The sequence below is a fragment of the Thyridium curvatum genome (assembly GCF_004353045.1).
Source record: "Thyridium curvatum strain D216 chromosome Unknown NODE_4_length_842636_cov_84.159710, whole genome shotgun sequence".
Taxonomy (NCBI): Eukaryota; Fungi; Ascomycota; class Sordariomycetes; order Thyridiales; family Thyridiaceae; genus Thyridium; species Thyridium curvatum.
Window position 1 is genome coordinate 660,904 of NW_022156759.1, and position 23,985 is coordinate 684,888.

Genomic DNA, 23,985 nt, shown 5'->3' on the forward strand with positions numbered 1-23,985 from the left:
GAGAGCTGAAGCTATTTGCGAGGTGGTGGCAGCAATTGAGAGCTGGAGCCCCCACCACGGCGGAAAAGTGTGGGGGAGTGAACTCGCCCAGCAGTCCATTGTCTGGACAGTTCCGTTGTCTGAACAGTTCCATTGTTTGGATTTTAACAACTGACGCAATATCCCTCCCGAGTCAACAAGCCAACAGTCAATCAAGAACAAGCACTCAATGCTTTCGCAAATTCTATTGCCTTGCATTTACAGATATGAACCTTAGCCTCTTTCAGGCTGGTATGTCATTACATCGTCTCTGGCAGCATGCCCTCTCGGCACTACCATAATCCATCCATTTCAGCCAGGGCTTCTTCCTCGTCCGCAAAACTATCCGAAGGGCCAGCCGTCTTGTTTTGGCTGGCACTGCCAGTACGCTCGGATGGACCCGTTTGAGCCTCTGCCTCGGCCATCAGAGCATCCAAGTCGTCTGGGTCATCGCCCGTCGCAGGTGCTGGTTGTTGTGGTCGACCAGGTCCGAATAGGCTCGTTTTGGATTTCTCAGTCGGGGGCTGTCCCCGCATCCTCTCTTCGCCTTGTGCCTCCGCCTCCGCCATCAGTGCATCCAGGTCGTCCTCTTCGGCGATGGCCTTTCGAGTTTGAGGGTCTGTCCTTCCGGAACCAAAGATGCTCGTCGACGGCCCGTTCCCAGACGTGCTCTGGTGCGCCTCTGCCTCGGCCATGAGCGCGTCCAAGTCATCCTCATCCGGCTCGCCACCCCTCGAACCAGCGCCGTTCGTGGCAGGGGCAGTGCCCAAGCGCCGCGCTCCTGGCGTGGCAGCGTAGAGGTCTTCTTCGTCGAAGGGATCATCCACCGCGGGAGTCTTGGGTCTGCCACTGCTCGCCTTCTCAAACACGGGCGCGATCCTTGTCGGTTCCGTATCAGCAGGTGCCTCATCTGCCTCGTAAGCCAAGTCGTCGGCTGGCTTCGGCTTGCCCTCGTTGATCCAGTCCATGCGTTCCTTGTGCATCGTTGTCTTGTGTCCGGCCTTTTCCACCATGGCCAGTGCGTCGAGGAACTTGGCTTTCGGGAACAGGTCGTCAAGCCATACCTGGTAGAATGAGAGGAGACGGGCCGCATCCGAGAACTGCCACCGAGTCAGAGGAGATCCGGAACAATCTGTGAATGCTGTATCGTACCTCGTGGCCCTTGCCTTTCAACTTCAAGTCCCTCGCTTTCTTCCTCAGCTTCGGGATTCCGGCTTCTGACAATAGCCTACGTGAGAGTCAGTAATCTGCCTTGTAAAGGCTGCCGCATACTGCCCAAAGGCATACCTGGTCTCGTCAAGCTTGACTCTGGGGACACGCGCCCTCTTCGCTACTGTGACCTCCTCTTCGATACCCAATCCCTGCCCATCCTTGGGCTTGCTAGACTGCGTCTCTGGTTCGGGCGTGGCAAAGGGGTCCACGTCGTCGAACAAGTAGTTATCGATGCGGTCCTGCTGGGGGGATCGGGCACGCCGCTGCGCGCTTGGCTTGGGAGCCATTTCGGTCCCTTTCTAGTTGGTGTATAAGTCAACAAGACGTAGATAGTAGTCTGAAGAGTGTTGGGAAGTCTGTGGCAAGATTGGACGTAGACAATGGCAAATCACACGATGTTGCTGGCAGATCTTGGCTGAACAACCCAGCGAAACGCGTCAATCTACGCCAGACGCGCCAGGCCTGGTGGGATCTTATCTATTGTCATTAAACGGTCCTGGCTTATCGGGTCGCTTATCGAGGTTATCAATCCTTTGGCGACCATTGGCTCCATAAAGTGGTGCCTCGAATCCTAGGCCGGGACAATGGGTGTTCGGGCCTCAGGCAACCAAAAATTCAAGCTCCAATTCCTGAGCTTCAACCCGCATCTTGCCATTTGTTTGCGTCCCCGGAAAGCGTCGAGATCTGTCAGCGATTATCGCCTCGTGCAAGATGTCGAACCCTTCCACGCAAACGTACATCCCCAGCAAGGTCGTCAAGACCGACTATCCCGTAAGCCTGCTCTCCAATTGGCACCATGGGGCTGCTCCAAGACTGACCATCCGTTCCAGCTCATCGACAATGACCCGTACGTTCAATCCGCGATCGCGAAGAAAATAGCGACCCGAGGCGCATGTCACTGACTCGATCGGACAACTAGGCACTTTAAGCGGGTAGTCGGATATGCGCGGCCCTCGGACTACGCCCATGGTGCCGTCGCGGCTGCCGCTGGACCGGGCTTGCTGATGGCGATGGAGAAGTTTGCTCCCTCACACGTCGGCAAGGGCGGGTTTGCGCAGGCGATGAGGTTAGGAGGCTTCCTTGGCCTCTGCGGCGGTTTCATCTACTTCTACCAGCGCTCAGCCAGTACGTCCCGACCTCCTGTTGCCCCGGTCAACATCTCTCCCTTCCATAACCTCGGCATATGTGCATCCTCGACAGGGCTGCTCTGATGCCTTGATGCGGAATGAAGACATATGCTAATCGCCTTGACTGGCTACAGTGCGCTTTTACGGCATGTCGGAGAACGCTCGCGAGGTCGAGATGGACATGAAGGAGATGGTGGCCAAGGTCAAGGCCGGCGAGACCCTCTACGGCGAGAGCAGGCTCACCCCCAACATGCAGGGCGTCGCCGCACGACAGTCAAGATACTCCTCCCTCTTCATGGCCGTCATGCCCTGGTTCAACTTTGTCAACCACAACCAGCACGGCGTCGACACCGCCAAGTACTACCAACAAGCCGAGCGGGAACTGGAGACCGAGCGGGCAGGCAAGGCGTAGGGAGATGTGCAGAGAATGACGAGGGGTTGAGTGCTGGCGCGGTCGGTGCGGACTGACGATGAGCCTGCCTGTGTACATATTACCTAAACGGTCGAACTTACTAGGTGTTGTCAAATCAAAACGATTTCTATCAGGTTTTTGGGCTTTCACGGAACGGACGCTAGAAGCAGGCCGCAACGCACTCTGGCTCCGAAACCGAGCCGCCAAGACGCAATGACTGTGGCAGGGTGCTTTATCGAACTGCAATCAAGCACCTGAAGCACGGGGATGTCTTTGGGTCTGGGCCTGTCTGGTTGGTGGATCGAAGCCTTTTGTTTCATGCCGCATCTACCCTCGAGGATTCGTGATGCAGCGAGGTCTTCGAGAGCATCGGTCACGGGACATGGGTCGCTTGTGTCTTGTTCTCCGAATCTTCCTACTCGGTACTTGCCGTCCGAGATGCCCCCATCTGTCATGATCATGCGTGGTTCTTCATATATCTGGCGGCCATGTGTCCCATTTAGCCTAATCCGCACACCACATCTCGGCAAGGCCGTCACCCCGCAAGCACACCCTCGCCCTTGACCTAAGCTTTTACGCGAGATTGATTCTCTCCTGGTATGAGCACGGTGTTCCCAATCACCTATATCATACACGCAGCTACCGTGCTTCCAGACTCCACGACTCAGGCCGCCCAATGCCGTTGATCGCGAGTGAAATTACGATGGGAGCCGGAGGACCGTTGTAAGCATCGCATTTCGCAGTCTGCCTCTTGGTCACACCCAGCCAAGCCCCTGGATGGCGTGGCAGGACCACCTCAGAGAATTATTCCTCCTCAGCTGCATGATCACCCTGCATCGGACGTGTTTGTTACGGGCCCTCGCAGGGTTGCACTTACTCCGGCCTCTCAATGTGACCCGTTGCAGCAGCTCTGCTATCGGACCGCAGCCCCTGTCCATCATAGTCCAAGTGGTCACCGGCCAGCCATCCGAACGGTTGATCGTTTCTTGACATAAATGAGTTTTCCGGGTTTCCCTGACTGAGTAGATTATTTGCTCATGCAATCTAATATTCCCGCCTCCACGGGCCAGCAAGTGCCATGCGGGAGACGTAGGGCCGCGCAACATCAACGGTTGCCGTACTATTCTTTCAACCTGCCTTGTAGATCATTGCTCTATCTTCAACAAGGACCAGTGCCGGAGCCCGTGGCGTGTCTTCGGAGATAGGCTGCTCCTCCTCGGCCAGCCTCGACGATATAAGCTGGCTTTACTGCCGCCATGTTGGCCCTGATAGACTGTTTCCTTGTGTATAAGCCAAGCCCTGCCCGCAACGTCTTCTCTTTACGGTGATCACTGTTGTCCATCAGGAACCCTTCAACATGAAGTTCGATATCATCGCATCATCACTAGCCCTGGCGCCTCTGGTCGCCGCCCATGGCGCCGTCACCAGCTACCAGATCGGCGGCAAGACATACCCAGGCTACGACGGCTTCGCGCCGGCCAACTCGCCCTCCACCATCCAGTTCCCCTGGCCCAACTACGACCCCACCATGACGCCCACCGATCCCAAGATGCGCTGCAACGGCGGCAGCTCGGCCAAGCTGTCGGCGCCCGTACAGTCCGGCCAGAACGTCACGGCCATCTGGAAGCAGTGGACGCACGCCCAGGGCCCCGTCATGGTCTGGATGTTCAAGTGCCCCGGCGAGTTCGGGTCCAGCTGCACCGGCGCCGGCAAGGGCTGGTTCAAGATTGACCAGCTCGGGCTCATCGGGGCCGGCCCGCTCAACTCGAACAACTGGGGCACCGCCCTCGTGATGAAGAACCTGAAGTGGAGCAGCAGGATCCCGGCCAACCTGGCGCCCGGCAACTACCTCATCCGCCACGAGCTGCTGGCGCTGCACCAGGCCAACACGCCGCAGTTCTACGCCGAGTGTGCGCAGATCGTCGTGTCCGGGTCGGGTTCGTATGTCCCGTCGGGGAACTACCTGTACAGCATTCCTACTTATGCTCCCATGAGCGACCCTGGCATTATGGTGAGTCCACGAAGAAACATGTTCCTTAAAGAGCAAGGGACTGACCTACCCATAGGTTGACATCTACACCAATGGAGCGTCGACTTCCTACACGCCTCCTGGCGGCCCTGTCGATTCTGGTCTTCAGTGAGAGGAGAACCGATTATTATTTAAGTCATGATGAGTGCGTTTGGAAGTTGCGACGCCTGGTGGCAGCTGCTGGCATGCCTCGTTCAGTCTGTCTCGACGTTTATGATACATAGTATGTGCTTTGATAGCATCGAATGGCATCGACATTCTTGGTCATCCCTTGGACTTTGAAATGTTTCCTATCCCTCGGATCAGTAATTGCTTCAGTGTTCAGCCAGTCCTAGCTCCCACTACGTTCCATCTATTGCCCATCAACTGTCCATACCAACCGTCAAATCTCATGAGTTTCACACTAGGCCACACTCCATAAACACACTCCGTAGCCACCCTCGGCCCTTTGTGTCGTCAACCGCCGTAGAGTTCAAAAACAGGCCGGAAGGGCTGGCCAGGGGTGACAGCCCTGTACACCACGCCATTGACAACGATCGTGTCATGGTTCGTGATGTATCCGTGGCTTCCTGGTCTGGGTGGCAATGGATGGCCCGTCCGTGACTGCGTGGCGAGTTCATGTGACTGGTGTGGCTGATAGACATTCTGCAGCTCCAAAAGTGGCGGAGAAGCTGTCACACGCATTTCTTGGGCTGGCACTGGCTCACGCTCCGCAGGGAGCTCAATGGCCTGGGCTGGATACCGATATGGGAGTGTGGCAGCAGCTTTCGGTGTCGGCAGAGAGGTTGGGCGAGCACTCGTTGCCGGTAGCTGTCTGGCCTCCCGTTCAGGGACTGCTGGATGTTGAACACGGCGTACCTGTTCGCCGTATCCCCTGCGTCTTATATTGGATGACCAACCCAGCATGTAAAATGTGGTAACCCTAGAATATGGGGGTCAGCAAGTGCATCATGAACACCAAGGACTTCGTATACATACACCTGTAGCATGATGACAGCCAGCAAGCCAACCACTTCCTCGTGCTTCGCGCTCAGGTCCACATAGGATCCCAGTATACCAGCGCAGAGTCCCATGATGGCGACCCAGAGAAAGACAAGCGCGGCCGACATGCGCACCATCAGGGCCGGCGTCAAGCTTCCCTTGGCGAGGTACACCAGCGGTACCAGCAAGGCCGGGATCTCTGCCAGCACGGTCGTAAAGACCAGAGCCACCATGGCGCGCATGAGCTGCCTGACGGGGTCGTCCCCGCTGAGAAAGACCCTGAAGCGCGTTCCAGTATAGCCCGCGAGCACGACAGCAATGATACACAGGCACCACCGGATACATAGAAGTAGGCGTAGTTGCACGCGCGGCCACACAGTGTGGTGCTCCATCGTGGGCGTGCACTCGTGGAACAGCTCTCAGAGATCCAGAGGAGATCTGTCAATGCAAGGCGGCTCCACGAACATTGTCGATTCTGAATGTCTCCAGGAAGGCTTCTTTCGACATCTTCATGCATGCGACAGTCTGAGCGTGCTGATCCAGACCTTTCGTGATTCTGTTTCAAGATGGACGACACCAATGCCAAGAGTTCCAGGGGGGCGTATTGCCGCGTAATACTTGAGGCGGGGTCGTTTTACCTGCAGGGTTGGTTGAAAGTTTAAATGTTCAGGTATAAATGGTCTTGTATGCAGCTGGTCCGAGTTAGTCTGATGTTGTTGGACCAGAAGAATATCTAGTGGCCTTCTAGCACCGGATACCTCATGTCCAGCTCGTCTGACAGCTATGGTCGTATGACGGGACTTCCAGGGAGCGAGAAACGCTTCAACCCGAATTCCTTGACTAATACAAAAAGAAAGGCCTGAGAGTAGCACCACTTTAAAGTAGTATAAGTGGTTAATCTGCATCTTTTAAAGTACGGATGTCTGAAGAGCTGCATTCAATGAGTGGTTAACTTGAAGCAAGTGGACATCCCAGCATACAGCAACTCGCACTTGATCATCACGGACCTCATGCTACTCGCAGATCCCCCACTTGATCGTGTCGGGCTTCTCGGGAGTAGCCAAATCGCACGGGTACTTCTTCTCCTTAAGCTTGCCGCACTTGAGCGCTTTCTTGTATTTCCCGTTCTTCTTGTTGGAGATCCACACCTCCTTTGGATTCCCGTGCTTGAGTTCCTTGGTGTCTCTGCAGCCAGTGAACTTGGTCCAGGTGTAGCTATCCCACGGCACAGGGTTGTCGCAGAGGCTCTGCTTCTTTCCGGCCAGCACCTTGTTGTGCCGGCAGTTGCTATTCACGATTCAATTAGCACCTGTTAGAGTTGAGGGCATATCACAAGGCGACTTGCTCTTCTCCTTCAGGCCAGGCGACCCATTTGACAGGACCGCCCGACGCGGGATCGTCCATTCCCTGCCGCTGCATGCCCCAGCCGATTCGAGGAACGCCAATCTTGCGAGCTCCTATGCCGGAACGTAGATTGTCTCTCGCATCCAAGTCATGGTCCTCGACAGGAGAGTCAGAGGTCGGCACGGCGAAGACGCCGTTGCACATGGCGAGGAGAGTCGCTACCAAGACAAGTTTCATTGTAGCAGTTGATAATATAGATCGACTCTTTAGTTTGGTATCTCAACAGTTCGACATAAGATCATAGGAACACCCTTCGAGCGAATCCTCCGACTCTTAAATACCTTTCGCGTTGACATGTCCGTGTCTTAAGAACTGGTCTGATCGCGGTTGAAATTGTAGACCGCGCATTAAAAATAAAATCACACAACTCGCAGCGTAACATGCGAAAAGAGGCATGATGCGCATAGGAACAGGAGTGACGATCAACATGTATATTTAGAGTCGCTGTGCCGCGTTCGGTATCTTGGTGACTCGGGAATTTAGATCACAGCAGCCAACTGGCTGTCAACATCCCGCAACGTGCGCACAATGAAAGAAAGCATACACCCATCACGCCCGAACATTCAAGGGGTTTCCGCAACGCCGAGACTCCTCTTTCGCTCACCGATGGCCATCAACCATTCCAAAAGCTTTCCAAGGTTGAAAACAGATTCTGACTACTTCCTGAACGCCACAACTGATCAGGTAAAATGAGTACACAGCTCATTGTCAGGAACGCATCTATATAATCAGTCAGCGCCATGGGGGAACATCGCAAGCTCAATGAAGTATGGGTATGCTGTGTTTTGCCTTCGGCGGCGGAGGGCTCCACATCGGCGACTATCAAGATGTCCGATCGGCATCGTTGCATTAGTCGCCGATGTGGAACCTCTTGTCTGCCGTTGGTGACATTCAATCAGTAGCAATTCTATGGAGATTTCGGACACTGAGCCGGAACCTCCAGAGTGGTCCTGGTGCGGATGTCCGCTTCAAAGCTGTGAATTCTCCAGTATACTCTATAATATTTAGGGACCTGGCATCCTTCCGAGAGGCTCTGTTGATCTTCTAGTCATAGGTGCACATCTATCTGATTTCTCCAAAACCATATTGAACGACGTTTCCAAGAGAAAACGCTGAGCAATACGATCTAGTTTGAGGGGCTCAACACACACACTTACAGCAACTCGTCGCAATGGCGATCGGCCGGATTGAGAAGGACAGCCTGGGGTCGCGAGAGCTCCCGGCCGACGTGCTCTATGGCATCAACACCAGCAGAGCACTTGAGAACTTCCCCCTGTCCGGACGCTCGATTGCAACCTGGACGGACTTTGTCTGGGCATTTGCCACAATCAAGCAGGCCGCGGCTCGCGCCAATGGCGATATAGGCAGCCTTACGGCCGAGCAAGCAGATGCCATCTTTGAGGCGTGCGAGGAGATCAAGGTCGGCAAACATGACGTGCATCTCGCGGTGGATATGCTCGAGGGCTCCGGCGGCACCTCTACCAACATGAACTTCAACGAGGTGATTGCCAATGTGGCCACCAGGAATTCGGGGAGGGCGCTCTCGGATTACAGCTTCATCCACCCCAATGACCACGTCAATATGGGCCAGTCGACCAACGACGTGGTCCCGACGGCGATGAAGCTCGCTGTCCATCGCGCCATGGAGCACACCCTGAGCGCGCTCCGTCAACTGGCTGATGCCTTTGCGGGGAGGCGTGAGGAATATGCGACACTCCTTCGCCTCGGAAGGACCTGTCTTCAGGATGCCCAGCCCATGACGTTCGGCCAGGCGCTGGGAGGCTACGAGGCCGTCGTCCGCCGCCACACAGAGCAGCTCGGCACGATCCGTGACCAGTTCCTGGCAGTGCCACTAGGAGGCACAGCCATTGGGACCGGGTTTGGCTCGAGGCCGGGATTCAGAACTGCTGCTTTCAGACATCTGTCCTCGCTATACGGCGCCAAAGTCGAGCCCGCCGGCAACGCATTCGACAGCATGCAGAACCTCGACACCTGCGCCCGCCTCTCGGCGGAGCTGCGCAACACCGGAAACAGCCTCTGGAAGATTGCAAACGATCTGATCCTCCTATCATCTGGCCCCAGTGGCGGAATTGGCGAGATCACTCTGCCCTCAGTCCAGGCCGGGTCCTCCATCATGCCGGGCAAAGTCAACCCGGTCATCCCGATAGCCGTGTGCCAGACGGCGCTGGCCATCACCGGCAACGACACAGCCATTGCCCTGGGATGCCAGCAGGGCATGCTCGAGATCAACCACTACGAGCTGCTCGTCTGCGATCGGCTCCTTGACAGCGTCCGCCTGCTCACGGGGTCCACAGAGGTCTTCAGCAGCAAGTGTGTCGACGGACTGGTCGCGAATAAAGAGGTCTCTTACCAGCACCTCGTTGCTTCGAGCGCGTTAGCTACCGCCCTGGTGCCGGCTTTGGGCTATGCTCAGGTCGCTTCCATCGTGCGTGCAGCTCTAGCGGAGCAACGGCCTTTCCTGGACGTGGCGGTAGAGAAGGGTTTCCTCAAAGGGGATGAGCTGGTATCAATTCTCGAGAAATCCACCAACAAAGACAATGCATTAGCATAGCGAACAGATAAACATCAAAGTTGGATCTACTATCTAATCCCTTAGTACTGCCATTGTGTGCCGGCGGCAATGTATCGGGCCACGATCATAACCAGCTCTAGTTCAAGACCATAGGTCATAACACGTAGTTACTCAAATCCGGGCGACTTGAGAGGCTCGTTCCATCCGAGTAGCTGTAGACCAGTTCCAGGTTGTAAGAGCTTCAAGGAACAAGCCAGTCATCCGAGGCAAAGCGCGGTGGGGCCACAAGGGCAGAAATCTGACAAAATTGATCAGCTCCACTGCCATGAGACACAGACGACTTTCTTCTGAAAGCCATTTGCGAAACTCCAACAAAGACTTCTCAGAATAGATCCATCGAAGCGGCTCATGGAGAACTACGGCACAGTGAAAGCGCCGCAGAACGACGCTGTCGGCCAAAGCCCGGCAACCGTGCCGGCCCCATCCGGCACCGGCCTACCTCCATGCGAAAGCACTCCGTTATCAGGCCGCAGCAGCCCGGAGCCAGTCCGTACTCCATATCAGAGACTGAAAGACTTCTACGAGAGGAACATCGGTCTGCTCTTTGTTCTCATGGGCCAGTTCTTTGCCTCGATCGTGAGTGGTACCCGGCAGCTCTGAGTCAGGGACGGACGGCTTTATGCTAACAAGGGCTTTGAAGATGAGCATGGCGGCTAAGCTCCTGTCTACAAGTTTCTCGGTCAAGTTCCACGCACTGCAGATCATCTTCGTGCGCATGATTGTCACAGCAGTGCTAGGGTCCTTGTACATGTGGTACAAGAAAGTCCCCGACTTCCCACTCGGACCGCGCGGCGTCCGAGGCCTGCTGTTCTTGCGCGGCATGGCTGGCTTTATTGGACTCTTTGGGCTATACTGCTAGTCTTCCCCCTTCCTTTTTTGTCTGGACGTGGACTCTGACATGTGTCCAGACTCGCTTTCGTTCCTGAACATCTCTGACGCCACCGTCATCACCTTTCTGGTCCCGACTCTCACCGCTATTATCTGCTTCTTGGCTCTACGGGTGAGTTGATTGGTTTCTAATCTGCTTGTGTACGGCACTGTTGACCCGTGCTAAAGGAACCTTACACGGTACAAGAAGGCATGGCGGGAATTGTTGCGTTCGTCGGCGTGATCTTCGTGGCTCGACCGACCTTCCTCTTTCCTCCTCGGCTAGAGGGCTCGGGAACCAGCGACAGCGCATTGGCGTTGGCCGTGCCGGATCACTCTGGAGGCATAGTCTCTCCAGAACCTAGTATTTCCCCGGCCGAAAGAACCCTAGCCGTGCTCTGCGCAATGCTGGGAAGCCTTGGAGCAGCGACGGCGTATGCCACCATCAGGGTCATCGGCAAGCGTGCGCATGCTCTTGTCAGCGTCAACTACTTCGCGGTCCTCGCAACTGTCGGTTCGGTCCTGATCATCCTCGTCCACCCGCAGCTCCGATTCCAGATACCGCACGGTGCCGCGCAATGGTACAATATGACTCCCTCTCACCTGACTGCGCTGGTGCTGACATTGCCAGGTCTCTGATCATCACTATTGGGATAGCGGGTTTCCTCCTGCAACTCTTCTTGACGATAGGGCTGCAGAGGGAGAAGGGAGGAAGAGCTACAAACATGATGGTGAGCGTCGTCTGCATCCCTTTCTCCAGTGGACGGTGTATGCTGACATGGCCAGTACTCTCAAATGCTTTTTGCGCTCATCATTGAGAGAGTGGTCTGGGGGACTACCCCTCGCGCCGAGAGCCTTTTCGGAGGCGCTCTGATCATCGCAGCAGCGATCTGGGTCAGTATACAGAAGAACAGGCCGTCAGCATCGCAGCCGCTTCCTCAGGTCGACGAGGAGAGCAGTCTCGTGGCTGCACAGGACCAAAGAGATTGATCCATATGTGGTGAATAGCTTCGAGGTCGAGCCTCCTTTGATCGGCATACATCGGGGCTGTGCAACAGGGGTGAGGGCCATCTGGCGGGCTCACGCCACTCGCCACGAGTATGCTTTATTTTTACATTTTGCAGCGACCAAGCTCGTTGAGGTATATAATTAGATTCACGATGAGCCGTACGGCGCGGGTTTTGCCTTCCCCGCACCGCATAGCAGGATTTAGACCCCAAACTTCGTCACGCCACCGCTACCTGTGAGACTGTCAGCGTCAAGAAGCTTGGCCTGAAGGCTGCGTCGAGATCCCACCGCAACGGCGCTTCCATTCTAGTGACCAGCCTGCTCCGAGATGAAGATTCGTGATATCCACACCAAGCTAGCAACTCGCCTGCGACTGAGCAAGAGATTCGATGAAAGCTCCTGCGCCCCCGGTCTCGGCCGCATGGTCCTGTCCGCGGAGCAGCAACGCAGCTCGAGGTTGATGAGCTTACCGCTGGAGATCCGGACAGCGATCTACGAGGAAGTGTGGGCGGATGCGGGCTGTGTACAGCACATTCTGCTCCGGGATGGCGGCTACACATCGATGAAGTGCATCACGACCCATGCGACCTCAGATGACGACCTCATGCAACAGTGCTACAACCATGGCCGAGACCACTTCGAAGACCCAGTCATCTGGCGACGTCTGATGTCGACGTGGGGCAACCACTGGGCGTGCGAAGAGTTAGCCCAGAGCCAGACTGGAGAGAATAGAAGCAAGGGAGCTTCCAGGAGTCAGTTCTTGACACTAATGCTGGTTTGCAAGCGAATGTAAGCAGGATCAGCATGGGATGAATTGTCACGAAATAAGTGCTGATAGACGTCTAAAGGTATATCGAGTGCCGCGCATCTATCTACAGCAATGTCACCTTTGTTGTTCACGACATCAAGACTTTGCATAGTATCACGAACCGACGACGTCTATCCCTTATGGACGAAGTCAGATACCTGAACATCGCTGCTCGTCTCCCCATTCGTCGTGTGTCCAAAGCGAAGATGAGTCCCGAGGGCTGCGCCACGATGATTGTCTGGCGGGAGTGCTGTCGAGCCCTGGGAGAGTTGAAGCATCTCAAAGCGGTCGATCTATGGCTAGACACATGCGAGCCCAGCTGGCGAGCCGTCGTCTGCGAGCTACAAGACGGCATTGTCAATCCATACGTGTTCAACGACAGACTCGCCAGCGTTCTGACAGTCGATTTACCTATGAATCCCGAGAAACCCGAGGTCTGGCAGAGCATCGCTGCGATCGAGCCGAGATTTCAGATCCGGGCGCGTGGATGGCCCTTGTTTCGGGCTCTCGAGGGGACTACAACGCCGTTCTCGATCATCAAACTATGGCCGAGTGCGGAACCTGGTGCTCCGCAGCCTCCCTTGGTGTTTGGTACCACTCGGTGTGGCCCACGCCGGCCTCGTCGTCGTGCAGGTATACTGGGCGCAGGGTAATGTAGATAATTAGCAGACTTTGACCAAAGTGGCTCTATCTGATTCTGATCTAACTCGGCTTCTCAAACTGACTCTCCAAGTACATGCCGGGCACAAGAACATGTTTGATACCATACAGCATTTACGGGCCAAGCTTCTGCACCTTGAGCTCGGACACTACTTAGGGCCAGCCATCTGCGACTCGTACACTAGACAGCCAGCTTGGATGCTACCGCCAATGCCTCCATTGTTGCACCTCTTGTAGTTGTCAAAGAGTATGTCCTGGCATTTCGTGTCACTGGGATTCTTTTCCTTCAGGGGGTTCGAGGCGGACATCTCCGTCAAGCCATTCTCGAGCTTGCAGCCCTCCTTCCAGAAAATTCTGAACCGTTGACGTGCCCAGTCCTCTTTGCTCCAGAAAGTGATAAAGGTGTCGGCGTTTCCGGCTTTTATCGGACCGTTGACTTTTTTGCACGCCTTCTTGGCATTCCTCTTCACGTCACCCTCGTGAACATCAAAAGCGGGCTTGTCAAATTTGTTTCTATCGAAGCAAATGCCGTTTTGCATCTTGAGCTGTGTCTTGGGCGGCGTCTTGGGTGACGGCTTCTTAGGCGGTGTCTTTTTGGGCGGTGTCTTCTTCGCAGGGTTGTGCATGGCATACTTGGCGGTACCGCAGTCGAGATGAATCTCCCCCGTGGCGTACTTTGTATGGGAGTCGGTGCCGCCTGTCAAGAGTTAATCAGCATTCGCGCCACCAAGAGACAGGTTCCCGGCCTACGTACACGAGGCGAATTTTCCGAAAACGTCCATGCAGCTGTAGGCGGTGCAGGCGTTCTTCCGCTTTGTGTCGAAATTAAAGTCAAACGTCCAGTCCTTGTACGCTGTCTCGCCGATATCAGATGTCTTCATCGTCTTTTTGAAGCCGCCTGAAAGATCCTTCTTGTCGACGCACAGCTTGTCCAGGAGCCTGTAGCCAGTCAACAACTGATCACCCGACCTCCCAGAGGGAACAACTTACCGAGACCACACTTTGGACTCCATGTTGGCGAGATTACGGTCCCCGGACTTGGTCGAGGTGCACTTGGGAGGGGGGACCTTTCGGCTTTTGCTGGGGTCAGGGTTCCCAAACACATACTGGCTGATCTCCTTGTCGACTGCAGCCCAGTCAGCACCAAACAGCGAGGTATCTGCAATCTGGGTGCCGGAGGTCAAGCAGGGGCACTTCTTCCATTCCTTGGTGCATTTGCCAGCCGAGCCGCTGCAGCGGTTGCCCGAACAAGCAAGCTTGTGAGTCGGGCACTTGCTGCTGCTCGGTGTCGGTTTGGGCTTCGTCTTGTCCGGCTTGGGCTTGGGCTTGGTCTTGTCCGGCTTCGGCTTCTTGGCCGGGCTGACCTTGACAAACTTGATCGGGGGTTTGGCGTTGGCTTGAATCTTCCACGCCTCGAGAAAGTGATCGATGGCGGCGAACCAAAAGGTGATGGAGGCAAACACGCCCATGACCGCGTCGCCCAGCGTGGCCAACGCGGCCCCGCCGTCCACGGCGGTGACTTCGGTGAATTTGATGATATCCACGACAACGCCCTCTTCCGCAAAGCTCATCATCCGGCCGCTGTCAGCCAGAGCAACGGCGTCGTTTCCGGTAACTCTCGCAACCTCCTCGTTCAGGTTCACCATCTGTCTCATGATGTCGGGACGTCGACGGAGCTCCTCGGCGATGCGGCCGGCTCGCAGGCGGACACACTCGACGGTAGCAGTAGCCCGCTTCTCCGCGTCTTCGTGCGGATGCCTGTCCCGTTCGCTCCGGGCCTTCAGTGCACACGACGGCACCTTGGAGCCGATGTCCTTCAGCGCATCTTTCAGGTACTTGCTCAAGGTGATCTCCACCTTTCCTGAGGAGGTCAGTGTGACTTTGAAGCCCTTGGGGATAGCCGTGGGCGTGGGCTTCCCATTCTTGCCCGTGGTCGTGATTGTCGCGGTTCCAAAGTCGGTCTGTTTGGCATGCCACTGGGGTCAAGTCAGCAGCTGCAAGCGGAGGGTCGTAGCCGCAAGGCTCCAACGAAAATGCAAGGCACTGCTCTCGACGTACAGAGGTGGTGGTTTTCTTGCCCGACACCACTTGTGTGAGATATGCTGTATCGACGCCGATAGGGGCAAGTCTGCAAGATTGAGGGTCAGTTATAGTGCTGGACGGGCGGGACATGTTTGACGACCGGCCACATGCATGCTTTTCTGAGGGGGTATGTCCACTGGGTTGATGCCAATCTGTCCGGGCTTTGTTGGAATTACGGCCGCGACGCGTACACCATCAGGAACCTTCGCAACAGCTGAAGGTGCTATGCAGTCTCCTAGAGAGATGATGGAAAGAACCAGCACAACAGTAGAGTGCAGATACATGTTGTGATAGAAACGCGACAGCTTCCATGTAATACGTGATTGTGTTATTGGTTCAAGAGTGCATGTGGCCTTTTGTGACGGAAGCAGCAACAGCTTTTATACATGTGCGTCCCAACTCCTGACACCAATTCGAGCCTCTCAATTTGCAGCTGCAAGTCACGACATGTCAAGATGCACATTGCGCGCACTGTGAGGGCCACAGGGTTGTGCTGGCTGATGCTGCTGATAGGGGCTGGTGTCAGTCGTCCGGTTGTCCGTGACGGGGCTGGTGATGGGGGCTGCTCTCCGCACGCGGACCGATGCGCCGTAGATATATTTACTCCATTCGGTATATTTAGTGCATCCGCACGTCGATGACCCCGGGCCCGCGATCTGCGCTCGGGTGGCTTGCGGCGTGGGCGGCAAGGTTTGGGAGCGAGCCAAGGCTGCGACCCACCAATCCTCAAGCATGTCGCGTGCCCATCAGGAGACGGCATTCCTTCGAAACGAGAATAGGTTGTTATTTGACAAGATTAATCCATATTCACTAAAGGCTGAGATTCATGTATATTGCTGTGCCAGACTGACGATCAAGAAACCGCAACATGTAACCTCTCAGGGTATAGCGTCGGAGTTCTGAAGAAACACAAGATCGATGTAAATAGTAGCATACAAAAGGCAGACAGAGCACTAAACCAGGGTACACAGTGCGTTAAGGGAGTCCAGATATCGCACTGAGGCGTTGATCTACGTAGAGGCCGAGAATAGACATCCTTGGAACTAAGACCCTGTGTGTTGTCTATATAACCAGGCAAGTAGCAAGTCGCTCCCATGCGGAGTTGACAACATCGTGCTTCTTCCAAGAATAACAAGTTCGCTTCAACACAATGAAGTTCAACAAACTCATTATCATTCCGTTTGTGCCAGTCGCACTTGGCTCGTGGGAATATGTCATAGACCGAGGGTCTTGCAGTAAGTCTACACAAGTATCCAACGGCGTCTTCGAACCCCCTTATGATGGAGGGAAATAACACAGAATCCTAGACGGTCGCATGCACGACATGGTCAAATTCTCCATGCAGACCGCCCTGGCTCGCTCTACGCTGGTCGCGAACATACTCCGGCCGTACAAGACGCAGGGTGCGAGTCACAAGCCCAACGCCCGCATCATGAATCAAATGAAACAGATCTTTGGCAAGGATGATGTCGACACGGCCGGGACTCTACTTGGTAAGTCCGGGCAGGTGTTCCGAGCCGCACGGGCATTTCCGTACTGCATCGTTCACTGAACAATTCTGCCGTACAAGGAATCTTCGAGCGGATAGCCAGCTTTCGCTACAAAGACCTGGATGCCAGGGGTGAGGCATGGAAGGGCGACAGAGATTTCCTGGATCTGGTAAGAACCACCACTCTCTCACGTGGTATCAACCCCTTGTCCATCTACTTAGCTGCCTCTCCCTCCTGCAGGAGATCTGGTGTAACAGCGACTATGTGATCGAGCTCGAGTATGGAGAGTCCAACGTCCTCTATCATGACACCGTACAGGACATGCCCGTGGAAAACTGGCGAACCCTCGTCAAAATGAAACACCAGCATGATCCAGATCTTGAAGCGGTCACATCGCCAGCTCATCACAAGGACCCGAAGAAGCAGTGGCCAGTGAAGTCGCCCGAGGTCATTACCTTCAACCCAGGCTACATCAAGGAAGTGACGGACAAGAACTCCATCTTCAACGCCGACCGCATCAGGAAAGCCGAGATAAATGATCTCAGGGATCGCATTAACAGTCATTTCAGGAGGACCAAGAAGGGGTGGACAAACGTCGACCTGTTGGAGACGCTAGAGCTGGTCCTGCATCATGAGGTAAGGACGGGCTCTTGGATGCCATCAGCGCCTATGAGCTTCTCTTTATGACTGGACCGTAAGCTGACTAGGATGATTCCGGACACAGCTCACGCACTTGAAGCATACTGCAGACACGATAGACGTGGACTCTCCAAACAGCTACGGGTGGCTGGATGTCCTCAGACTGAAGAGTATCAAGAATGCCGGTAAGTCTTGATATCGTCGCCCAGGGAAGGGATATTGATGCGCTCCAAATAGACAATCTGGCGTACTTTGCCCTGGTGGTCGACTTGATCCAGAACCACCACTACGACGTGGATGCAAAGGGAAAACTCGTTCGGTTCACTTAGAGAATGTTGATAGTTTTGTTTGAATTCAGTCGGCTGGGGGCCAAGAGCGGGAACTCGTCCGTGACTATCATGGTCTGTTGACCCGTATGTGGCATTGTCTACCAAGTGGGTGTCTGAATAGTTGACGGAAGTTCATCAGGAGCTACCTCAATCTTAACAATCAATATCCTTGTCACATCTTTGCCCTAGAACTCAGAAGGGCTATCCCGCTACCTAAATCCGATGGGCTCGATGGATAGTCAAGTACTTCTGTTAGCAGTCAGTCAACTAATCTGACCATCACTTGTCTACCCATCTGAGTATTTCTGAAATACTGTACAAAGACTCCTCAGGGTTGTTCAAATGGTTGACAAGGGTTGATGTGATAAACTTCAAATTGGCAGCCCTGTTTCAAGGCGATCTGAGACAATCATGACGGGAAGAGACTGAATATCTAACAACTCGTTACCCTCAAGGAGCTGCCTAAAATTCTCAACACTGTGCGAGGTTGTTGCCGAGATCATGCAAGTCATAAGTCATCAAGAAGGCTGAGTATCACGCGTACGTATCTGGTCTATTGTCAAGAAACTGAACTATAAAGTCCAAACATGTCTTTCAATGCCAAGGCTAGCCCTGTTGTCTAGTATATGCATACGTCTTTGAACCCCAGGATCTCTGCGCCACGCTCTGCTGCAAGAAGGGACACCCTCGACAGCGTCCACCTACAATAGGGGCAGCTTGTCATACATCTCATCATACAGCTTCCCGACCCAGCCTTGCACTGGCCCAGCGCGGGCCACCACACCGAGGCCGCCCGCCGCCCACAGGAGCGTCGCCAGCGCCGCGAAGCCGTTGATGCCCATCCACACCCTCCTCCTCCGCTTGCGCGTCGCCTTGTCCACGGCCTTGTTGCCGCTCGTCACGGGCATGTCGCCGATCCACCCGGCCTTGTCCGCCAGGCCTAGCCACTTGGCCCACCCCCAGACCATGTGGCCGCACCCGCCGGCCAAGAGGCCGACAAAGGCCAGCCACGAGAGGAGGCCGTGCCGCGAGAAGCCGTGCGAGACGAAGGCGAGGCTGATGTTGGCGCTGTCGCCCTCGACGGCGATGGGCAGCACGCGGTTGACGAAGATGTGGGCGCCGAGGAAGACGGCGAAGGCGTAGCCCGACATGGAGATATACCCGAGGCGCGGCCAGATGCGCAGCGGCCGGAGCCCGGCGGCGCGCTGCTTGTGTAGGGCGAAGACGCCCGGGGTGGCGCCGCCGTAGCGCCGTAGGTTCTGGCTCCGGCGTAGGAGGCGGGCGGCGATGCCGGAGCCGACGTGCGCGACCAGGGGGATGGCGACGAGCAGCGGTTCCGAGATGCGGGTCTGGTAGATCTCGCGGGCGAGGAGGAGGGAGGTCTCGGAGGCCGGGACGGAGCGGGTGACGAGGGGCACGAGGGAGGTGGTCGCGAAGTGTATGCTGGCGAAGATGGTGAAGGCGTAGGAGGAGTAGCGTTGGATGCGCGATACTATGTGGCAGGGATAGATGGTCAGTGACTGAGGGCGCGAGGACGAGCACGAGCGTGATCCTAGACAGACGGCATCCGGAGGGGTCGGGGACGTACGGTAGTAGAGGGCTCCGTGGCCGCTGCCGCTGAGGCCGACGGACCCGGAGGTGCCTGACTTGGCCGTTGACGACGACGCCAAAGTTGACTGGTCGCCGTCTTGTTGGCTGTCCTCTGGCAGGGGCGGGAGATCTTTGTCGGTGTCGGCAGGCGGTGTTTCTATCGGAGAGGGATCGAGCTGCAGGAGCGAGATCAGGGTCTCTTGCGAGGCCTCATGACGGGGCCCCTTCTCTTCCATCCTATCTAGACTCTCACACGGTGAGAAGAGGAGCGGGAGGAGAGTTGGTTGAGTGCAGCGATGGGTATGTCAGGACAGCCAGCATAACAGGAGCGTGTCAACTTCCGAGTCCGATGGATGGAAATCTCGAGTTTCCGCCCTCCCTTGTGCTCGTGAGACAGTGGAGTTGGAGCCCGGAGATTTTAGTGGGCACCCCAACGTCACAGGCGGTTGAGTCGCTGAGGGCTTCGCCCAAACGAGCGAGTCTGCAGGGGTGACAGCGGGCCGGTCTGGGCTGTATCCCCCCCACCATCCCACCAATCCGGGAGTCGCCATTACTGGCCGGGGGCTTGTGCTGCAATTCTCGATTCAGCGTGGTCAGCCAAGAGGAGGCTCCACCAGGATCAGAGAGCTTCACGAGCTTCCATCCTTCCATCCATCACGCGTCGCATCTCGTGGCACGCCGGCGACGATCAACCATTGCTCAATAGTGCTTCCAAACTACCGTTCGCATACCCTACCTAGCTCAGTGGCCCTCACAATGCCTCCGGTATGCTTGCGCGACGTCTCCATCTCGAGTGTTTGACAACCCTCCAGGCCCTCCAGTACTGACTCCCATGCCTCTTCTTTCTTCCACAGAGATTCCAGACGCTGCCGCCGGCGCAGACCTCGTCGGCGCGCGAGGCGCTGCAGTCCTTCTACTGCCAGCTCTGCCAGAAGGGCTACACCCGCATGAACGACTACGAGGCCCACCTCAGCTCCTACGACCACAGCCACAAGCAGCGCCTCAAGGACATGAAGGCCATGGTCCGCGACCCCAACGCCGCCGCTCGTGCCCGGAAGCAGGAGGCCAAGGCCGAAGGTGTGATCAGCATCAAGCTCGGCGACGGCGCAGGCGGCGGGAGCAACAGCGCGGCAGGCGGCGGCGGCGGAGGAGGAGGAGGCTTCAAGAAGGGCGGTTTCAAGAAGTCGGGCTTCAAGTCGGCATTCGTCGCCGTGGATGCCGAGTCCGAGGCCGCCGCGGCGGCACCGGAACCTGCGCGCAAGGACAACGCCCGGCCGCAAGCCGAGGCGAAGGAGCAGTCAATACCCAGGAGCACGCTCGTGGAGAGCGATACCGAGGACGAAGGCTACGAGATGTACGACCCGCGACACCCGACCGACTGAACAAGGAACGCTGTCTTGGTCACAGCAGCATCAACATATCTCGCTTGCCCTACTCAGGCAGGGCATTGTCACATCGCACTTCACGCTTGGGACTCGGATGGTTCTCTGTGGAGTCGAGTCTATTGTTTCGTGTGTCTCGTTACGCTACAACAGACGGCACTACGATCCACTCCAGTTCATCTGGCCAAACTGGGACAGATCCTCCTCCAGCAGCCCCATCATGTACCGATTGCCCGAGTACCAGTCCCCCAGCTGCGCCGCCTGTGCCATCTCGCCCGCGCCCCCCGGCGTCATGTTCTCCAGCCCCGCGCCCGCCATGGCCTCGTCTGTCGGCGCGTTGGCAAACCCCAGCGCGCTCAGGTACATGTCGACCTCGTTGCCGATCGGGAACATGGCCTGGTCCTCCTGCGACTTGGCCTTGGCGTCGACGTACAGCACCGCCACGTTGTACAGGATCTGGCAGATGCCGTGCAGCTTGGCCACCGCCTCGGACACGGCCGACGTGCTCTGCAGCGACCCCAGGAAGCCCGACAGCCGGCGCACGTCGTCGGCGTTGGACGTCTCGATGACGTGGCAGAAGAGGACGATGAAGGGCGTGAAGGGCGCGTACAGGATAGTCCTAGGATGGTGATAGGTGTCAGCAGACAAAAGAAAGGCTAGAACAAGAATTGATGAGTCATAACATGTCCCCAACCCCAACTCACCAATGCAGATACGCTTCCGTCAGGTACTCGCTCGTGACCAGCAGGTCCATGCAGTACAGGTGCATCTGGATCGCCTCCCTCGCCGACTCGACGCACTCCATGTTGAAGGTGCTCCTCGCGCCCGGCGGCGGCGGTATCGCGCGGTACACCATGGTCAGCGACGACAGCAGCGACACCTCGTCCGACTTGACCAGCATGTCGAGCGTTGTCGAGTTGAAGTCGGGCGTCAGGCCCTTGCGCTGCGGCAGCCGCGTGCGCATCAGGTGCGCCGACGTCGACATGACCTTGATCTCCTGCACCAAGCCCCGCGCCGCCTCGACCCGCTTCTCCACGGGCTCCCCCAGCGCCCGCGGGCTGTACAGCTTCTCGTAGATGTTGCCCTGCACCTCGGCGTGCTTGACCCACATCCCCAGGATCTCCTGCCACTCGGGCGTGATGGCCGAGTGCCTGATCTCGCGCGGCACCGTGATGTCGTAGTCCGGGATGGTCGGCGAGCGCCCGAGCCGCAGCGCCAGCCCCCTGTCGAGCATGTAGGCCAGCCAGAAGAGGATGGGCCGGTTGTCCATGTCCCGCGCCTCGGGCGACAGGTCCCGGAAGGTCGAGGCGCGGTGGTAGCCGAGCGTCTGGCAGAGCTGCGAGGCCATGATGTTGAGCTGCCACGCGAGGGAGGGCTTGGAGATCTCGACGGCCCACGATGCCTTGTATGTTGGGAGCCGTTGTTAGCTGCTTGCGATGTTCGAGTGGGTTAATGCAGAGAAGAGTGACATACCCCTATCAGGAGCGCCTCAATGTTCTCCTTGGTCGCTGGGAACAGCAGGTTGAGGTGGGCCAGGGCCGTCTCGAGGTTCACGCGGCATAGATCCGAGTACCGCTTGTACTCGTCCAGCCGGTCGTCGTTGGAAGCCGTGCCGATCTTCTCTTGGAACATGTAGAACAGGCCCACGATGACGATGATGAAGATGGCCGGCGGGTAGTCCTCGGCGGCAAAGTAGACGCGGCGGCAGTGCTCCGTGAAGTCGTCGAGGGCGACGAAGCACAGCATGAGCGTGAAGGTCGCGGGAGAGTCTTCTGTGTGTCGCCATCCCGGAATGTTAGCATACAGCCTCAACTACCTCTGTCTCTCCCCCTCTCTTGTACATGCCTCTTGCCGCCCGCAGCATCTCGACGACCATCTCCATCGGCGGCATGGGCAGCTCCCGCAGGCCGCCCTTGGGCAGGGGCTTCTGGTTCGGGAACCGGAGCTCCTGCGACGTGGTCCCCGCGTTGTGCATGCTGACCATCTGCTTGAGGGTCGCCAGCGCGCCGCTCATGTTGGGGCTCAGGTCGAGCAGCGGCGTGCGCTCGACGGCGTGCTCGAGGAACTCGCTGGCAAAGGCCGTGTGGGCCGACAGCGACGAGTTGCCCTCAAATGTCGAGTCGTCGTTGCCACCGGCGCCGCCGTTGCGAGACTCGTTTGCTGGCACGCCGCCGGGCGTCCCCGCGGCGGACGACGAGGACGGGGTGGCGGTGAAGCCCCTCGAGCTGGTGGGATCGTGGTGCGACGGCGCGCGGGAGGGCCAGTGGACGCCGCTGCCGCGTTCCGGTTCTGTGGTGAGTTTTTGCAGAAGCCTCTCGATGCTACCGAGCCGGTCCTCGATCTGATCTATCTTCCTCTCGCTGGCACACGGGGCGTGGACGTGTCAGCAATGGGTGTTGGGATAGGGTGTGAACGCCTGGGTATTTGATGTTACGCCATTTCCCCACGGGGAACGAGAACGCCATGCTACTCACTATTGCGTGGAGATGAGGACCCGCTGTCTCGTCTCCTTGGGCTTCTGGCCGATGCCCGTGGAGCTGCACGCCCTCTGGGCGACGCGGCAGTTGGAGCACGGGGACTCCTTGTCACATCGAATCTGCAGAAGCGCGGTGTCCCTGGTCAGATCTGAGAATACCCGGGCCCTTGGATCTGGGCACTGTGGAAGGAAAGGGGTGGGTATCATCATGCACGACATACCTTGCGTGTCCGGCATTGGTCACACTACCGTTCCCATCGACGCTCCGAGATTAGCATACTCGAGTGACATGATACACACACACACAGACACAACCCATGGGCTGGAGCCAACAGGGACCTGCAAGACAGAACCTACCGCTCGCTTGGTAGATGCATCGAGGCCCTCGTGCCCCTCGGGCCCCGGTCCGTTTTGGGCAGCGTTCATTGGTGGGCGGAGGGGTGAACCCGTGTGCAGTCGGGAGTGGTCCGAACGGAGGTGCCACAGGCCGTTCCGGCAAAAAGGACGCCGCTCGCGTGACGGTAATGGCCGGATGATCCTCTGCCAACCTGCGGATGTCCGCAATGGGGATCTGTTATAATCCTGATGTTCTCCCTTTTCGCCTTCTCTTCTCCCTTCGGATCCCATGGGAAGCCTGAAATGGCCAGTTCTCGTAGGTTTTTCCGGAGCCCGCGACACGACGTCAGGGCGCCGGGGTGACTCAAGACGCTGGCGTGGCCCCGGTGGCCGCGGGTTCCGCTCTCCGCTTACACACGGTTTGACCGCTTGGCGGATGGGCCAGCTATCATAAAGCACTTGTCCCTTGCACATATCCACCCGTAGATATCCAGGTACTCTCTGTTACTGGGGGCGCTGTCTCGCATTGCTCCACCCCTCTG

General features: G+C 56.8%; 14 protein-coding genes across 14 annotated transcripts; 7 read left to right on the forward strand and 7 right to left on the reverse strand.

Annotated features, from left to right (window-relative positions):
• Positions 1 to 311: 311 nt before the first annotated feature.
• On the reverse strand, positions 312 to 1,517 carry E0L32_001150 (uncharacterized protein; the record flags this gene model as incomplete). The annotated part of the gene is made up of 3 exons (XM_031134281.1): positions 312 to 1,118; positions 1,171 to 1,246; positions 1,306 to 1,517. 3 exons carry the CDS (start codon positions 1,515 to 1,517, stop codon positions 312 to 314), a joined length of 1,095 nt encoding a protein of 364 aa, XP_030993043.1.
• A 424-nt stretch (positions 1,518 to 1,941) lies between these two features.
• E0L32_001151 (uncharacterized protein) lies at positions 1,942 to 2,769 on the forward strand (the record flags this gene model as incomplete). Its single annotated transcript, XM_031134292.1, has 4 exons — positions 1,942 to 2,001; positions 2,061 to 2,077; positions 2,150 to 2,415; positions 2,492 to 2,769. The coding sequence occupies 4 exons, from the start codon at positions 1,942 to 1,944 to the stop codon at positions 2,767 to 2,769; spliced, it is 621 nt and encodes a 206-aa protein (XP_030993044.1).
• A 1,357-nt stretch (positions 2,770 to 4,126) lies between these two features.
• Positions 4,127 to 4,910, forward strand: E0L32_001152 (uncharacterized protein; the record flags this gene model as incomplete). The annotated part of the gene is made up of 2 exons (XM_031134303.1): positions 4,127 to 4,780; positions 4,836 to 4,910. The coding sequence occupies 2 exons, from the start codon at positions 4,127 to 4,129 to the stop codon at positions 4,908 to 4,910; spliced, it is 729 nt and encodes a 242-aa protein (XP_030993045.1).
• A 344-nt stretch (positions 4,911 to 5,254) lies between these two features.
• E0L32_001153 (uncharacterized protein) lies at positions 5,255 to 6,171 on the reverse strand (the record flags this gene model as incomplete). Its single annotated transcript, XM_031134315.1, has 2 exons — positions 5,255 to 5,720; positions 5,777 to 6,171. The coding sequence occupies 2 exons, from the start codon at positions 6,169 to 6,171 to the stop codon at positions 5,255 to 5,257; spliced, it is 861 nt and encodes a 286-aa protein (XP_030993046.1).
• Positions 6,172 to 6,792: 621 nt separating this feature from the next.
• On the reverse strand, positions 6,793 to 7,360 carry E0L32_001154 (uncharacterized protein; the record flags this gene model as incomplete). The annotated part of the gene is made up of 2 exons (XM_031134326.1): positions 6,793 to 7,066; positions 7,113 to 7,360. 2 exons carry the CDS (start codon positions 7,358 to 7,360, stop codon positions 6,793 to 6,795), a joined length of 522 nt encoding a protein of 173 aa, XP_030993047.1.
• Positions 7,361 to 8,354: 994 nt separating this feature from the next.
• Positions 8,355 to 9,755, forward strand: E0L32_001155 (uncharacterized protein; the record flags this gene model as incomplete). The annotated part of the gene is made up of 1 exon (XM_031134337.1): positions 8,355 to 9,755. One exon carries the CDS (start codon positions 8,355 to 8,357, stop codon positions 9,753 to 9,755), a length of 1,401 nt encoding a protein of 466 aa, XP_030993048.1.
• A 369-nt stretch (positions 9,756 to 10,124) lies between these two features.
• E0L32_001156 (uncharacterized protein) lies at positions 10,125 to 11,633 on the forward strand (the record flags this gene model as incomplete). Its single annotated transcript, XM_031134348.1, has 5 exons — positions 10,125 to 10,352; positions 10,636 to 10,776; positions 10,833 to 11,224; positions 11,275 to 11,374; positions 11,430 to 11,633. The coding sequence occupies 5 exons, from the start codon at positions 10,125 to 10,127 to the stop codon at positions 11,631 to 11,633; spliced, it is 1,065 nt and encodes a 354-aa protein (XP_030993049.1).
• Positions 11,634 to 11,979: 346 nt separating this feature from the next.
• On the forward strand, positions 11,980 to 13,112 carry E0L32_001157 (uncharacterized protein; the record flags this gene model as incomplete). Its single annotated transcript, XM_031134359.1, has 2 exons — positions 11,980 to 12,440; positions 12,500 to 13,112. 2 exons carry the CDS (start codon positions 11,980 to 11,982, stop codon positions 13,110 to 13,112), a joined length of 1,074 nt encoding a protein of 357 aa, XP_030993050.1.
• Positions 13,113 to 13,268: 156 nt separating this feature from the next.
• On the reverse strand, positions 13,269 to 15,291 carry E0L32_001158 (uncharacterized protein; the record flags this gene model as incomplete). Its single annotated transcript, XM_031134370.1, has 4 exons — positions 13,269 to 13,816; positions 13,874 to 14,058; positions 14,110 to 15,095; positions 15,178 to 15,291. The coding sequence occupies 4 exons, from the start codon at positions 15,289 to 15,291 to the stop codon at positions 13,269 to 13,271; spliced, it is 1,833 nt and encodes a 610-aa protein (XP_030993051.1).
• A 1,234-nt stretch (positions 15,292 to 16,525) lies between these two features.
• Positions 16,526 to 17,659, forward strand: E0L32_001159 (uncharacterized protein; the record flags this gene model as incomplete). The annotated part of the gene is made up of 5 exons (XM_031134381.1): positions 16,526 to 16,694; positions 16,772 to 16,860; positions 16,932 to 17,327; positions 17,416 to 17,515; positions 17,568 to 17,659. 5 exons carry the CDS (start codon positions 16,526 to 16,528, stop codon positions 17,657 to 17,659), a joined length of 846 nt encoding a protein of 281 aa, XP_030993052.1.
• Positions 17,660 to 18,360: 701 nt separating this feature from the next.
• Positions 18,361 to 19,485, reverse strand: E0L32_001160 (uncharacterized protein; the record flags this gene model as incomplete). Its single annotated transcript, XM_031134392.1, has 1 exon — positions 18,361 to 19,485. The coding sequence occupies one exon, from the start codon at positions 19,483 to 19,485 to the stop codon at positions 18,361 to 18,363; it is 1,125 nt and encodes a 374-aa protein (XP_030993053.1).
• A 520-nt stretch (positions 19,486 to 20,005) lies between these two features.
• Positions 20,006 to 20,631, forward strand: E0L32_001161 (uncharacterized protein; the record flags this gene model as incomplete). Its single annotated transcript, XM_031134403.1, has 2 exons — positions 20,006 to 20,014; positions 20,104 to 20,631. The coding sequence occupies 2 exons, from the start codon at positions 20,006 to 20,008 to the stop codon at positions 20,629 to 20,631; spliced, it is 537 nt and encodes a 178-aa protein (XP_030993054.1).
• A 159-nt stretch (positions 20,632 to 20,790) lies between these two features.
• Positions 20,791 to 22,377, reverse strand: E0L32_001162 (uncharacterized protein; the record flags this gene model as incomplete). Its single annotated transcript, XM_031134414.1, has 3 exons — positions 20,791 to 21,250; positions 21,336 to 22,033; positions 22,105 to 22,377. 3 exons carry the CDS (start codon positions 22,375 to 22,377, stop codon positions 20,791 to 20,793), a joined length of 1,431 nt encoding a protein of 476 aa, XP_030993055.1.
• Positions 22,378 to 22,426: 49 nt separating this feature from the next.
• On the reverse strand, positions 22,427 to 23,533 carry E0L32_001163 (uncharacterized protein; the record flags this gene model as incomplete). The annotated part of the gene is made up of 3 exons (XM_031134426.1): positions 22,427 to 22,991; positions 23,106 to 23,227; positions 23,465 to 23,533. The coding sequence occupies 3 exons, from the start codon at positions 23,531 to 23,533 to the stop codon at positions 22,427 to 22,429; spliced, it is 756 nt and encodes a 251-aa protein (XP_030993056.1).
• Positions 23,534 to 23,985: the final 452 nt, after the last annotated feature.